The sequence below is a fragment of the Schistocerca cancellata genome, chromosome 1 (genome assembly GCF_023864275.1).
Source record: "Schistocerca cancellata isolate TAMUIC-IGC-003103 chromosome 1, iqSchCanc2.1, whole genome shotgun sequence".
NCBI classification, from domain to species: Eukaryota; Metazoa; Arthropoda; class Insecta; order Orthoptera; family Acrididae; genus Schistocerca; species Schistocerca cancellata.
Genome location: NC_064626.1, coordinates 152,622,516 through 152,637,350, shown reverse-complemented (window position 1 = coordinate 152,637,350; position 14,835 = coordinate 152,622,516). Strand labels below are relative to the sequence as shown.

The following is a 14,835-nucleotide window of genomic DNA, read 5'->3' as shown; positions in this document are numbered from 1 at the left end:
GAAGTAAGTGGATGGAATGGGGCATCATATAAGCTTAACATTGTATTCACTGTCAACATTCAGATGAATATGGAGATTCATTGGTAAAGGAACCATTAAAATATAACTGTGAGGAGGAAAAAATATTTATGTCCATGTTACTGGTTTGTAGCCCATGACAAATGTCATCATTGTGCATCACAAGTCCATGTTGTTCCTGAACCACATAATGTATTTCATGTTATTGAAGACAAGGCATGCTTTCACTGCTTGGAAAATATTATGAAACGTAAGTTGTACTAGAAATGTATGTCATCAGTTGAAGATCTAGGGCCTGGTAATAACAAATCACACATTTATTTGGCAAAATTATATGTGATGATAGTATTTCCCTCTCCTCATTCAACATCTGGAAAGATTTCTAGGACAACCATTATGGTGATAGGAATAATCTCTGACATAAATAAATATAGATTATTTCAAAATCAGTTTTTTTTTTTTTTTGCAGTGAATTTTCATTAGTTTTAGGAATTTTCATTAGTTCTAGATTTATTTTAGTGGTTGTTAAAAAGTATAATTTTCAACACTCTCCCAGCAAAATTGTAGGCTGGCAGTAAAAAATCTGTGTTTTTGAGGACCTTTCAAGTAGGGACATTTTGCAATCTTCATTTGCAATATAATTTTATTATATCTCTTAAGAAATCTTTCATTCAGCATTTACCACTTCTTTACATACATTTTGGCAACTTCTTTAAATATCATTTTATGCAAATCAACCATGCTTGATTATCAGAAATTCAATGTATTCCCTTAATTCACAGTTCCATTTCTGAAATTTTCACTAGTTTTGTCATGACAGGTTGTCTCTCACATCTGCAATTCATTCCCTACCTTTGAAAATGTTCTTTTGTTGTCCACAATTCATCAAACTAGCTTTTGTTTTCATTAAATTAACAAGACTGTGCAGGAGAACAATTACACTTTTATTCCATAGCCACCACATTTGAATGAATTTTATTGTGATTTGGAAACAGGTATGACATCTGTGCACTTAACGATGAGAGAATAACACACCAAATTATGTATTAATTAATGTAATAAACCACAATCTACATATGTAAATACTGAAGATAGATTTTATCAGAACTGAGAGTTGCGTGCGCTTTGGCGATTAATTTCAATTATAAATGTGCGTATCTGCATGGGTTCCAGTACGACATTAGGAATGTCATCTGCTGGCTGCCTGGTTGTTGAAGCAGTACCTGTCTCGTCAGTCCATACCAGCCTTGTGTTGTCCTCCAGCCACTGGTTTGCACCCAGTGTTGTCTCTCTAATAGATGAGACATTGAATGGAGCAAATAGTGCCTGAAATAGAAAAAGTATAGATCATAACTCTCTTGAAAGACATTTCAAGAAGCATACTTTACTAAAAAAAGTTAACTGATGAAAATTAAATCAAAGGATAGTTGCCACTGACCATATAGCAGAGGTGCTGAGACGCAGATAGGCACTACAAAAAGACTGTCAAACAAAGCTTTCAACCAAACATGCCTTCATCAGAATAAGACAATGTAGTCACACACACACACACACACACACACACACACACACACACACACATGCTCATGCAAACGCATGTCTGGCCTTGGCAGTCAGGGACTGTAGTCATGTGTGTGTGAGTTGCATTTGCATGAGTGTGTGTGTATGTTGCCTAATTCTGATGTAGGCTTGTTTCGTTGAAAGCTTTGTTTGATACTCTTTTCATTGTGGCTATCTGAAACTCAGCATCTCCACTAGATGGTGAGAAACAACTATTGTTTTGATAATATTGTCAAAATTTTATCAGTGTCCTACTATTTTGCTGCTCATGCATTGGGAAATTGACTACTGAAACTATATTGAAACACTCAAATAATAATTCCAGTTCATTTTCCTGTCTGTATCATTTAAGAAAAATAACATTGAAATCTTCACAAACTACTAACTGTTATTTCTTGTCTGATGGGTAGCTCAATAATGCATCTAGATTTCTCATAAATAGATGGAAGTTTCGTAGAGGGGATCTTTAGACTTAGAATTACCACAGAAGTATTCTGTAGTAACTAGTCATAAGCGTAGGCTTCTAGGTTCTGATTAACACAAAAATTATTTGTTTCAATATATTTGACTTTGTGTCCAGCTTTTACATTTGTTGAAACTTCTCCTTTTTTATGCTAATGTACACAAAAATTATGCAACTCTATAATCCCTGATATGTAACTTCTCCATCCCTGTGGTTACATAGTGTTTAGAGGGGCACAGAATATCTATCACTTCAGAATTTTCCACAGTCATAATGAATGAACCCACATTACGTAACTAGTTCTTTTAACAAGGAAGGCACAAAGTGTTGGCCTTTATCTGTTGTTACATCTGTTAGACACCAAAACCTTAAAATCCATGTAGTCAAAAAGGCCAGCACAACTGTATCTACAGAAATGTCCATAATAGGCATGGATTTGACCCAGTGAGCAGACGTGTCAGTAGCAGTGAGAATATATTTGGTCCAATGGACTGGGGTATGACTCTGTGAAGTCTATGTGGACATGAGAAAAAGGCACCTCAGTTCTGGAAAGGAACAGGAGGCTTGTGGATGTGGTGTCTGACTTTGGCTGACTGACAAATTAATTAGATTCTAACTCAAATACAATAACCACATTGTACTCCAAGCTGAACATATCCATCTGTCACCAAATAAGTAGTTACGTTGGTGGCAGGATGTGCGAGGCTGTGAATAGCCTCAAAAACATATTTACTACAATGGAAAGGCATGAAACATTGAGGATGGCTCCGAGAAATGTCACTCTGGGTGAGGAAGTTGCCCATAGGTAATTGTTTCAGTTGCACATCCATTGTTTGTTTCATAAGGAATTAATGCAGTTTCTCATCTATTTCTTGTGCCTTAGCTATCTGGGTTGGATTCACTCTTGCAGAGAGCACTTTGATTCTTCAGAAATAGTCAGCAAACACAACATCAGTTCCTCATAGGTGACAGAAATTGGTAGTGAATTGCGTGACGAATTCCCAGTGGCTGAAATGCCAAGGATAATAGGAACTGCAAGGATCGTTAAACACCAAAGAAACAGGTTTATGGTCTGTAAGGAGAGTGAAGTGGCATGCCTCAACTTGGGGACAGAATCATTTAATTTCTTCATAGACTGCTAACAGTTAGCAGTTATCGGCACTCCACTTGGTTTGTGTGTCAGAGAAGTTATGGGAAAAATGGTTGAGGGGCTGCCGTGACCCCTTTACCTGTTGTTGCAGCACTACCCCTATAGAAGTCTGGCTGGCATTGATGAACACAGCCAGTGACACTGAAGACAGAGGGTGAGCAAGAAGTAGTGCTTCTTACAAGGAATCTACTTTGTGAAAAGGATAATATTTCAGGTGTCCACGTGACAGGGCATTGTCCACATGAAGTGATGCTGAAAAGTGCTGCTGTGAGTGGTGCCTGGACAGCTGCTGCAAGTGGTGGTTGGGGTCTGTAGAAATTAGCAACACTGAAGAAATGACACAATTGGTGATATGTTTTGTGAAGGGAAACTTTAGATTTTAAGGGCTTTCGGATTCACCTCATGCCCCAAGAAGCACAGTGCTGTTTGTAAAGCACACACTTGGCACTATTTATCTTCAGTCCATAATCAGAAAGTCCTTCAAAAATAGTCCATAGATGAATCTCATGCTCAGTTGTACAAGTGGAAAAAACCAGCAAATCATCAAGTTACGTGAAGCAGAAATTCAGTCGTGGAGGTCCTCATCAGTGATACGTTGCCATGTTTATGTGGCATTCTTAAGGCCAAACAACATATGTACATATTCAGAGAGGCCAAAAAGCGTGAGTTCTGCTGTCTTTTGTACATCCTATGCTGCTATTAGAATTTGGTGATTGGCCTTTTTTAAGTCGAAAACACTAAATATTTGGAAGCCTGCCAGAACAGCCATCAAATCATATAAGTGGGGGCAGGATAGTAATCCTGTGTGGTGCACACATTTAGTGTGTGATAGTCTCCACACAGACCCAGTGAGCTAGCATTCTTTCAAACTAGATGTAGGAGGGATGCCTAAGGCCTGTCAGAACATCTAATAACCCACATAGCCAGCAATGCTTCGAACTCATCTTTGCAGTAGGTCTTGTATGCAGCCAGTAGCCCTGGCATGGTAGGTTTATGGTGTGTATGTTGTGTTGCACTTGAAACTGTGATTTGTGCTACCTTTCTGCTGTGTCCACAGACATACCTGGAGAAATGTCATCCCTGAGCTGACATAGATGCTCAAGTCATAGCAAGTGCGGTGGCACTATCTGAACTGCAGGCACAAAGGGTCTCATTGTCCATGAGGATGTGCATCTTCTATTCTTCCATCATCATAACTTTTGAAATTAGTTCACTAACAATGGATAGCAAGTAGTGTTTTTTGCTGAACACACTGAAGTCCTCTCGTGTAATGGGTGGGGCTATTGCCAACGTGAAATGGTCTTGCAGTGTTATCATATGACCATGTACAATTTCATGGTTCATGTGAAGAGTAGCCTCCCGTATGGACACAGTTATGTTGTGACAGTCAAGAAGGGCTTAATGACATCAGAGATCTGGAAAGTCCATTATTAATGCTATGAGGATACTAAATTCACAACCACATCTTGGTCACTGAATGGAGGGATTGAAGAATGGTTCACTGCTGTGAGCCATGATTTTATGGATGAACAGTTTTTTGATGTTCCAGGGAGGACACTGACATCCAAGCCTGTGTCAGTTAAATAAACCAGCTCATTACACATGTTCTCGATGTACACCCGATGTGACGTAGGGACACTGTGAAGAATAGAGCGCCTGTCAGCTACGTTTGGAAGAGATACCTTGACAATACAAAGGAGTACACTGTTACTGTGTAGCGGAGTATGAGTGTTACACATTCCTCTAGTAGAGACAGAGTTGTTTGTTGTATTGAGTAGGCATAGTGGAGTGACAATTGTGCCTAATTTTGATTGCTGTCCTTGTTTGGATAATTGTGTAGCATGTGCCTTTGTGCACCAGCTGGCTTAAGAGTAAATGGTACCAGCTGAGTTTAGCATGCTGGCTGATGTTACCTCATGTGATGTGCCATCTAGTAGGTTGAGTGCTACTGGGAGTAATTGAAGCTGCCACTGGAGAGAATTAAAGCTGCATTGTAGTACACTCAATTATTCTGCAAGTACAAGCTGCTGCTCCCTAGTGTTGGTTGCTGGAATCACAATTATGACACTGCGTTGTCCAGTTTGTGGGGCCAGACTTGTGTCATTCAGTGATAGAACACGATAAAGCTGATCTGCAATCAGTAACTGCATGTGAAAAGGTGAGGAAGTATCGGGAATCACTACTCTTTCCACAATGGAAGGTAACTGGCCCATCTAAATCTGTTTTAGCATGGCATCAGAAATGTTGTTTGTGCAAATTACTGATTGCAGGTGATGCCCAAAAATGGAAGGGGCTTTGTTACCAATAGTTTCACTTTGCACCACTTTTTAAATGTGGATGTTCATAGGTTTGCAGATGCAAAAAACCACACTGTTCTTGATGTGTGTATATTTACTTCCAGGAAGCATGTTGTCCACAACATCCAATAATAACAACGATTTTTGTGTGTCCAATACTCCAACAGTGTAAAAGAATCGCATGTTACCATCTGAGATGCCATTGGCCTCAAAGGAAAGTTCAAGGAGGCAGAACCAAAGATCAGGCTGTCGCAGCAGGTAAGAGGGTGTGAGAAATTTATCACACAGCATGGGAGGCATGATGCAGCTTAATGGTGTGGTCAAAACATGATACTATTGATGACAAGGCCCCTTCCATTTTTTGGTATCATCTGCATCACTGGTTTCCACAAATGAGGTTTCTGATGCCATGCTCCAACAGATTTGGATGAGCCAGTCACCTTTTGCCATGAAAAGAATGGTGATTTCGAGTACTTATTCAGCTTTTCACATGCAGTTACTGTTTTCAGAAAGGATATCCTTTCTTTCAGGAGTGCTAGTTCTGCAGGGTTTGCAGGAGAGCTTCTGCAAAGTTTGGAAAGTAGGAGACGAGGTACTGGCAGAAGTAAAACTGTGAAGACGGGGTGTGAGTTGTACTTGGGTAGCTCAGTTGGTAGAGCACTTGCCCGTGAAAGGCAAAGGTCCCGAGTTCGAGTCTTGGTCCAGCACACAGTTTTAATCTGCCAGGAAGTTTCATATCAGCGCACACTCCACTGCAGAGTGAAAATCTCTTTCTGGAAACATTTTTGACTGCTTTCATCACACAGTCTTTTCTTCAATACTGCATGAACTTTGACCTGACATTGATCTATATAACACTATTACAACACAAATGAAACTGCTACTTGTTATCTCTTCTCACCTCCAAGTTCACAGTAACAGGCTGAGACAACTCTGTATCTTCACCTTTCTCCAGAATATGCTCTAAGCGTAGTAGTAATGAGCCTTCTTTCCATGGTTCCAAGGTTAGGATCTGAATATTTTCTGGAAGTTCTTGGCTCAGACCTGAGAACTGGAAGATAATTAAAAAAACATATAATAATCATCAATAAAATATGTAGAAAGTACCATTTTATAAAATAAACGGTCCCTATCACCAGTATGATTTGAGACAAATACGCTGCTCATACATGAACCCTTATTACACAAAATGATCCATTAATGCAGGAAAACAACCAAATGTTATTACATGTAAGAATCAGAACATAATTTATATTAATATTACACATATCATTCTAGCAGCAGCAACATAAAATATATCACATGCAGCAACTAGGTTTTTCTTTCAACAATTGTGAGGGTAACCTGAAAAGCCAGGAAATTAGGGTCTCTGTTCTATGCATTTTATTCAGCACTTATGATTTTACCCATAATATGAACAGTTGCATTGTAACAAACTGCCTGACAGAGAACTGAAACACCCAGACAGGGAAGAGGTAACATGAAACTTCACAGGTTGAAAAGTGTGTGATGTTACTTCAGTGATTGCAAATTCGAGTCAAATTCACAAAGAACGTAGCAGCACGAGAACAATTATCAGTATGAGAACATTTATCACTTTGGCCTGGAAGCATGTACTAATTGGGTTGGGAAGGATCTCATAAAGCCATTGTATCATCTCCTGAGACAGGCTGGCCAACAAATGTCATAACTTGTCCTTGATATCCTGGGTACTGACACTGGGATCCAACTGACATCCAAACTAATCACTCACAATCTACCGGGAAGAGATTTATAGATCTTGCTGGCCATTGGTGTACCACAACATCTCACAGATAGTTTATAGAGACTTATGCTGTGTTTGGATGAGCATTGTCATACTGAAAAATGGCACCAACATACGGCTGCAAAAGTGATAACATATAAGGATGCAGCAGCCTGTGACATACTATTGTACCATGTGGTTTCTCTAAATTACTGCCACCTGTGACCTGAAGTCATACCAATTGATTCCCCACATCATGATACCAGGAGTAACACTGCTATCTGCTCCACAACATTGGAAGAATGGAGCCTCTCCTCAGGTGACCACCACACTCATTGGCAATCGTCACCTGGTGTAATGCAGAACCACAATCCATTTCTGAACACGATGCAATACCATTTATCAACAGTCCATAGTTCCCAATAATCGCACCACTCCTAATGTAGCCATTTGTGTTGTGGTGTTCATGACAGTCTATGCACTGGACAGTAATTCCCCAGATTGGCTGTTGCTAGTCTCCAACCAATAGTGTGGGATGACAAGACTGTTACAGGGAGTCCACTGATTTATTCTTGGATGGCAGCAGAGATGTGAAGTGGTTAAAATTTGCTTTGTGCACAGTACAGTGATCCTCCCTTATGATGTTCAGACATGTTTGATTGGAACATTGTTGATGAGTATGCCTGCCCTCACATTCCCACATAGTCCAAAATTAGGCCACTGTCACATCCCAATACCCCACAAATCTGGATACTGCACAATTCAAGAAAACAGCTATATGGAGACCCAGAATGAGGCCCCTTTCAAATTTTATCTGGTGCTGATAATGCTGTGTCACATGAGTATACAGTATCTCTGTATCCTTCACCATGATCACACAACATGTGAAGACAGTCACAATTATTTACATACCATCTGATAGTCTGTACATGTATGAAGTTACACCGACTGTTGATCATGCCTTCTGGGTACTTTGCTTTTTAACAGGCCATTTATTGAAAAGGTAATACGTGTAACAAGTAGATAAAATTTCAGTATACATTAAATAAGAAAATGATGACATGAATGCCAATATTTGGAGTTAGAGGCAATACAGAAAAATGAAAGAGGACTAACTCTATCGAGCCAAGTGAATGACGAAGTTGTTCAGCAAAAGTGAGCACTAAGAATATTGTGTAAAGTATCTTTCAAAATTGTGTCTTGAAAGAAAAAGTTAAAAAAGCTGTTAAAGTGACTTGATTGTGGTAGTGCAGCTGGACCCAGTGGTATACCATCTAGTTTCTAGATCACTTAAATACATGACTCTTCCTCTGTTAGAAGTTGTCTACCAAAGATCACTAAAACGCTGAAGCATCTAACATAACTGGAAAACACAGCAGTTCATTCCAGGTTTTATGATAAATTGCTGGATATATACAGAAAATTCTATGCTCACTTATCTTTGTGTTTGCTATTTTTATATCACGATACTATCATTTCTCATGATACAATTTTGAAAGACACTTTATACAATATTCCTAGTGCTTGCTTTTGCTGAATAGCTCTTTCTTTCACTTGGATCAACACAAGAAAGTAGATGTATCTGGAACTGAAAAATACAGGTCAGTATCATTATAAGCAGTTGTCTCAAGGTTTTTGGAAGAGATAGTGTGTGATAGAATAGATACTTTGTAAATAATAGATTTCAGCTATCAGTCGTCCTTTGGAATTTTTATTGGCAAATCTAGATTTCGGCTAGCAACTAGCCATTCTCAATGCTAAGAACACAACAGGTACATACCGTATTTACTCGAATCCAAGCCGCACTCGAATCTAAGCCGCATCTGAAAAATGAGACTCGAAATAAAGGGAAAAAAAAATTTCCCAAATCTAAGCCGCACGTGAAATTTGAGACTCGAAATTCAAGGGGAGAGAAAAGTTTTAGGCCGCACCTCCAAATCGAAACAAAGTTGGTCCATTGTAATACGAGACACAATTTAGGACGAATGAATGACGATACAGCTACAGTAGTTTGGTTCGAGTCGTAAACTGAGCAGTTAAGGTTTACCAGGTAGCCATTGCTATGCGTCAGGCGCTCCGTCCGTATTTATACGGGTACCCTTCCTTTTTCACGTGCTTCGTCTGATTTGAATCGATTGCTTATTTTGCTTTGATCTGATAAGTGCCGTTTTCTTTGTTATAGGTGTTTACGTCACTCTAAGCTGAAAATGCATTACTGTACTGTGTCATGCATTGTTTGTCGCATTCTGATAGTGCGTGTTTGCGGCCTGTTGCCGATCGCGGCACGGCTTGCTTTTGTGCGCGCTGCCGCCGCTTACAATAAAAAAAAAGGAGGAATCGTCTTATTAGCGAAACAATGGCAAGAGACTGCTATTTGTTGTTACTTACACTGCTGCTTTCTTTGATAATGATCAACAAGAACCAAGTAATAGACTGCGTATGATAGAACATGTTCTGAACGAGAGTTAGGTGAAAATTTTTCTCCGTTTGAAAATCTTTGCGGCCGCTTCTTTAGTACATCAAATTCTGCACAGAAATTAATCTTAGATTTAAAACTCTAGTCAATTGCCGTGCTTCATTTCTGACTGTATCACTATTAGGCATAAGAATAATACGAATATAAACATGATACGATGTGTATATTCTTCCACGTTTGCTGTTGTCTCACTCTAGTTTCGTAGTTTATTAGGCAGACAAGATTTAAATGAGATAGCAGCAAACACAAAAGAATACATGGCAAAATGTTTATATTCATATTCTTTCTTATGGTGAAGAGAATATTGCATGTGATTCACATTTCGTCAGGTTCCTATTAGCAACCATCTCTTCTCACAGGTAGGAAAAAATTCAGAACGTAGAGTTGGCCATATAGACAAATATCCCAAACAGTCTTGCCAGTCGTATTTTCATAGTACATTGAAATTCTGCTACATTCGAAGATGAACAATACGGAATTTGTATTTACTTCGTTGGATAATGTATGAAAATGCAGTGGTCGAAACTCAGGGCGGAGAAGAAAAGCTCGTCTTCCACCTTTTTTTTTTAATTATTTACTGACGCAGAGGTTTTGGCGCCAGTATTTATCTTTGTGCTACAAAGCATGCCTGTGTAGCGCTACATATATTCGACGGCATACTACCAACATATTTCAGAACTTCCGCTTGCTTTGCACTAGATTCTAAGCCGCAGGCGGTTTTTTGGATTACAGAAACCGGAAAAAAAGTGCGGCTTGGATTCGAGTAAATACGGTAGTTAGATGATGTCATAAAAACGTTGCAATTAATGGCTTAACTCATATGGTTTTTACATACCACTATCCTTTTTTGGTCAATTAATGTAATGCCTGTTAGTCTGGCTTTGTACACAGTTTGTGGAATACTAATTTTTGAGGAAGGCGGGCAGTGTGGAGAACACTGGCAGTGTGGAGCACCCTCTATGTGAACTACTTATAAATCTCAATGGAAATAAACAACTTCAAATTTCAAAAAATGGTTCAAATGGCTCTGAGCACTATGCGACTTAACTTCAGAAGTCATCAGTCGCCTAGGATTTAGAACTAATTAAACCTAACTAACCTAAGGACATCACACACATCCATGCCCGAGGCAGGATTCGAGCCTGCGACCGTAGCAGTCACGCGGTTCGAGACTGAAGCGCCTAGAACTGCACGGCCACACCGAACTTCAAATTTAATTGCATGAAATTGAACACAAGTAAAATTCTTACATTGTCATCCGACTTATTTCATCTTTATCATCAAGTAATAAAATTTCCATGCTCACTCCTTGTGAGTCCGTTTGTCGTTGTTGTGGTCTTCAGTCCTTAGACTGGTTTGCTGCGGCTCTCCATGCTACTCTATCCTGTGCAACCTGCTTCATCTCCCAGTATGTACTGCAGCTTACATCCTTCTGAATCTGCTCAGTGTATTCATCTCTTGGTCTCTCTCTACGATTTTTACCCTCCATGCTGCCCTCCAATACTAAATTGGTGATCCCTTGATGCCTCAGAACATGTCCTACCAACTGATCCCTTCTAGTCAAGTTGTGCCACAAACTCCTCTTCTCCCCAATTCTATTAAATACCTCCTCATTATTAAACCTACTCCTGCATTACCCCTATTTGATTTTGTATTTATAACCCTGTATTCACTTGACCAAAAGTCTTGTTCCTCCTGCCACCCAACTTCACTAATTCCAACTATATCTAACTTTAACCTATCCATTTCCCTTTTTAAATTTTCTAACCTACCTGCCCAATTAAGGGATCTGACATTCCACACTCCGATCTGTAGAATGCCAGTTTTCTTGCTCCTGATAATGACGTTCTCCTGAGTAGTCCCCACCCGGAGATCCAAATGGGGGACAATTTTACCTCCGGAATATTTTATCAGTCAATCATCCAGACTGTTGCCCCTGCATCTACAGAAAAGCCTGCTGCCCCCCTTCAGGAACCTCACGTTTGTCTGGCCTCTCAACAGATACCCCTCTGTTGTGGTTGCACCTATGGTACGGCTATCTGTATTGCTGAGGCACACAAGCCTCCCCACCAGTGGCAAGGTCTATGGTTCTTGGGGGTGGGTGTGGGAGGGGGGGAGTCCGTTATTCCATTATTATTATTAAAATGTTTAAATTACGTCAGGTGGGTAAAACTTTCTTAATGGGTACAAAGCCAGACCAACAGGCATTACATGCATTGACCAAAAAAGGACAGTGATATGTAATATACAAACCACATGAGTTAAGCCATTAATTGCAACTTTTTTATGACGTCATCTTACTATGTACCTGTTGTGTTCTTAGCATTGAGAATGGCTAGTTGCTAGCTGAAATCTAGCTTTGCCAATAAAAATTCCAAAGGACAACTGATAGCTGAAATGTATTATTTACAAATCAAAATAATGGTCGCTGCGTGTAACAGCCTCTGAATGGAGGGTAACCTGAAATAGATACTTGTTTCAGTAATTATTACTTATGAATAGACTCACCAAATGGAGAATGTTTTGGGGATTTTTAAGCTGGCTTTGCAGTACACTTACTGCTCCTGATATCTGCTGGTTACAGCAAAATCTTCTTTAAAAGAAAGAGCTGCATTTGTTCAATAAACACAGGATAGATAAACCATATGTAGAGAATTGTTTGTTCCTCTGCAGTATATATAATCAACAATCTCCAACATGAATTTAAGGCAGCCATGTACTAAGTGTATATTTTCAAGTTATATATCTCACTTAGGGACCCTGTCCTTACAAATGCTGGTGTCTCGGTAAGCTCCTTCAATTCTATGCAGAAATACAAAATGTCTATGGAACTGGTAACATTGTTATTGTACTTTGGAAAAGTAAATGGAATTTAAGAAACATTGCTTTTGTAATAAGAGTTTTCAATAATTATCTGATGTGATTTGCACTTTTTGTAGCTTTCAGACAGATGCAAGAATGTTTACCAAGAAAGGCTATGACTGTCCATCTTTGCCACTTGTGCTCATAACAGTTTACAAACAACTATGTATGTTAACACATTATATTATTATTATTATTATTATTATTATTCAAAAGTCTGGTAAGTAACTACTGTTACCTTAATGAGGTAGCATTTTCAGCTATTGTTTGACACCATTTAATGTGGTGAGAAAAGTAATGGGATACCTCCTAATATTATGTCAGACCTACTTTTGCCCAGTGTAGTGCAACAACTCCAAATGACATGAACTCAACATGTTGATTTAAGTCCTTTGCAAAAATATTGAGTCATACTGCCCCTACAGCCATCCATAACTGCGAAAGTGTTGAGGTGCAGGATTTTGTGCATGAACTGACTTCTCGATTATGACCCATAAATGTTTGATATGATTCATGTCACATGATTTCGGAGACCAGACCACCCACTTGAAGTGTCAAGAATGTTCTTCAAACGAATTGCAAACAATTGTGGCCCAGGGACTTGGTGCATTGTCATCCATAACAATTCCATTGTTCATAAAGTCATTAATGGCTGTAGATAGTCTCCAAGTAGCTGAACATAACCTTTCTCAATCAATGATCAGTTCAGTCAGACCAGAGGAGCCAGTCAATTCCACATAAACACAGCTCACACCATTATGGAGCCACCACCAGCTTGCACAGTGCCTCGTTAACAACTTGGATCCATGGCTTCATGGGGTCTGCGCCACACTTGAACCCTACCATCAGCTCTTAACAACTGAAATTGTGACTCAGCTGTCCAGGTGATGGTATCCCAGTCATCTTGAGTCCAGACGATATGGTCATGAGTTCAGGAGAGATGCTACAGGCAATGTCATGCTGTTAGCAAAGTTATTCGTGTTGGTCATTTGGTGCCACAGCCCACTGATGCCAGATTTTACCACTGTGTCCTAAAGAATAAGTTCGTCATCTATCTCACACTGGGACCTTTTCACATGATTCATCTGAGTACAAAAGTAAGCTCTGCCAATGTACTGCCCTTTTACACCTTGTGTACATGATACTACTGCCATCTGTACATGTGCATATCATTATCCCATGACTTCTGTCACCTCAGTGTACAGTGGCTTTATGTTACAGTGATTTTATGTAATTAAAAAAGAATCAAACAAATAAAAATCGGTTCACCATTAAAATCTTTAAAAAATATTATCTGTTCAGAATAAAACACATCTGAGATATTGTAATTGAAGACTGAAGATTTTAGGATCCTTGGTTGTGGACCATGGAAGCATCTCTGACTTGTAGTCAACTTGTCCTTGGTCCCTGATAAAGTCAAAACCATTGCTTAAATTTTGAATAAAAATCATCAGCAATGGTGTATAAAGACTTCCAGTATAAGGAGCCATCCTCGTTTTGCCAATGTCCTTATCAAAGAGGGCAGAAGAGCAGTCAGAGGTTGGAGACTCCCTCTTGCCCTAGGGGTGGAAAACTGTTCCTAAAAGGCAGAAGAATCAGCAATGATCAGTGGAATTTTTCTAACTTTCTTAAAGTTCCTTCTAACATTCAAAGTCATTCATGATATCACAGCATTACGATCAGTGATGCCCTCCTCTATGTTCACTGAATTGAACAATTTGGATCTGTTTGCTGCTAGGAAGCCTAAGGTTTTGCCCTCTCAAATTCTTGAACCATTTGGTTGAAATAATTTTCATACAAGGCATCCGCAACTATTTTACATGAACCCCCGTCTCTGACAACAAAATTTTATTGTATAGCTCTCCTGTTCTATAGATGGCTTCCAATTACCATAATTGATTCAACTATGATATTCAACTTCACCCAGATTATTACACGTTCAGAATCTATTAAACTTGTAGGTATTATCAGTTCCTTATAGCAATGAAACACTGCCACAATTTATCCCTAACCTATTCTTGTGATATCTACTACAATCTGAATTTACTGTAGCATTTCACTTTTGGTTTCAGCAACTTTCTGTTTCTAATACCATCTTGACATTATTATTTTTAATAAGCAATACTAATTCTGAGATCTTACCATTGATGCTCCTGTAGATTACTAACATCACATAAATATTTCCTATTCCCAATCCACAGCAACAAAAGTTCTCTGAGAGCTGTGGCTGACCTTTCTTTGATTTTGGCAGGAAATTCATCACTG

General features: G+C 39.2%; 1 protein-coding gene across 1 annotated transcript in view; it reads right to left on the bottom strand.

Annotated features, from left to right (window-relative positions):
* Positions 1 to 643: 643 nt before the first annotated feature.
* The window catches only part of LOC126167284 (lysosomal alpha-mannosidase-like), a 101,221-nt gene continuing 87,029 nt past the window's right edge, over positions 644 to 14,835 (bottom strand). The window contains exons 16-17 of the mRNA XM_049920465.1: positions 6,390 to 6,539; positions 644 to 1,344 (exon numbers count right to left, since the gene is read on the bottom strand). Coding sequence (XP_049776422.1) covers positions 1,120 to 1,344; positions 6,390 to 6,539 — 375 coding nt within the window. The 3' untranslated portion in view covers positions 644 to 1,119. The remainder of the gene's footprint in view (positions 1,345 to 6,389; positions 6,540 to 14,835) is intronic.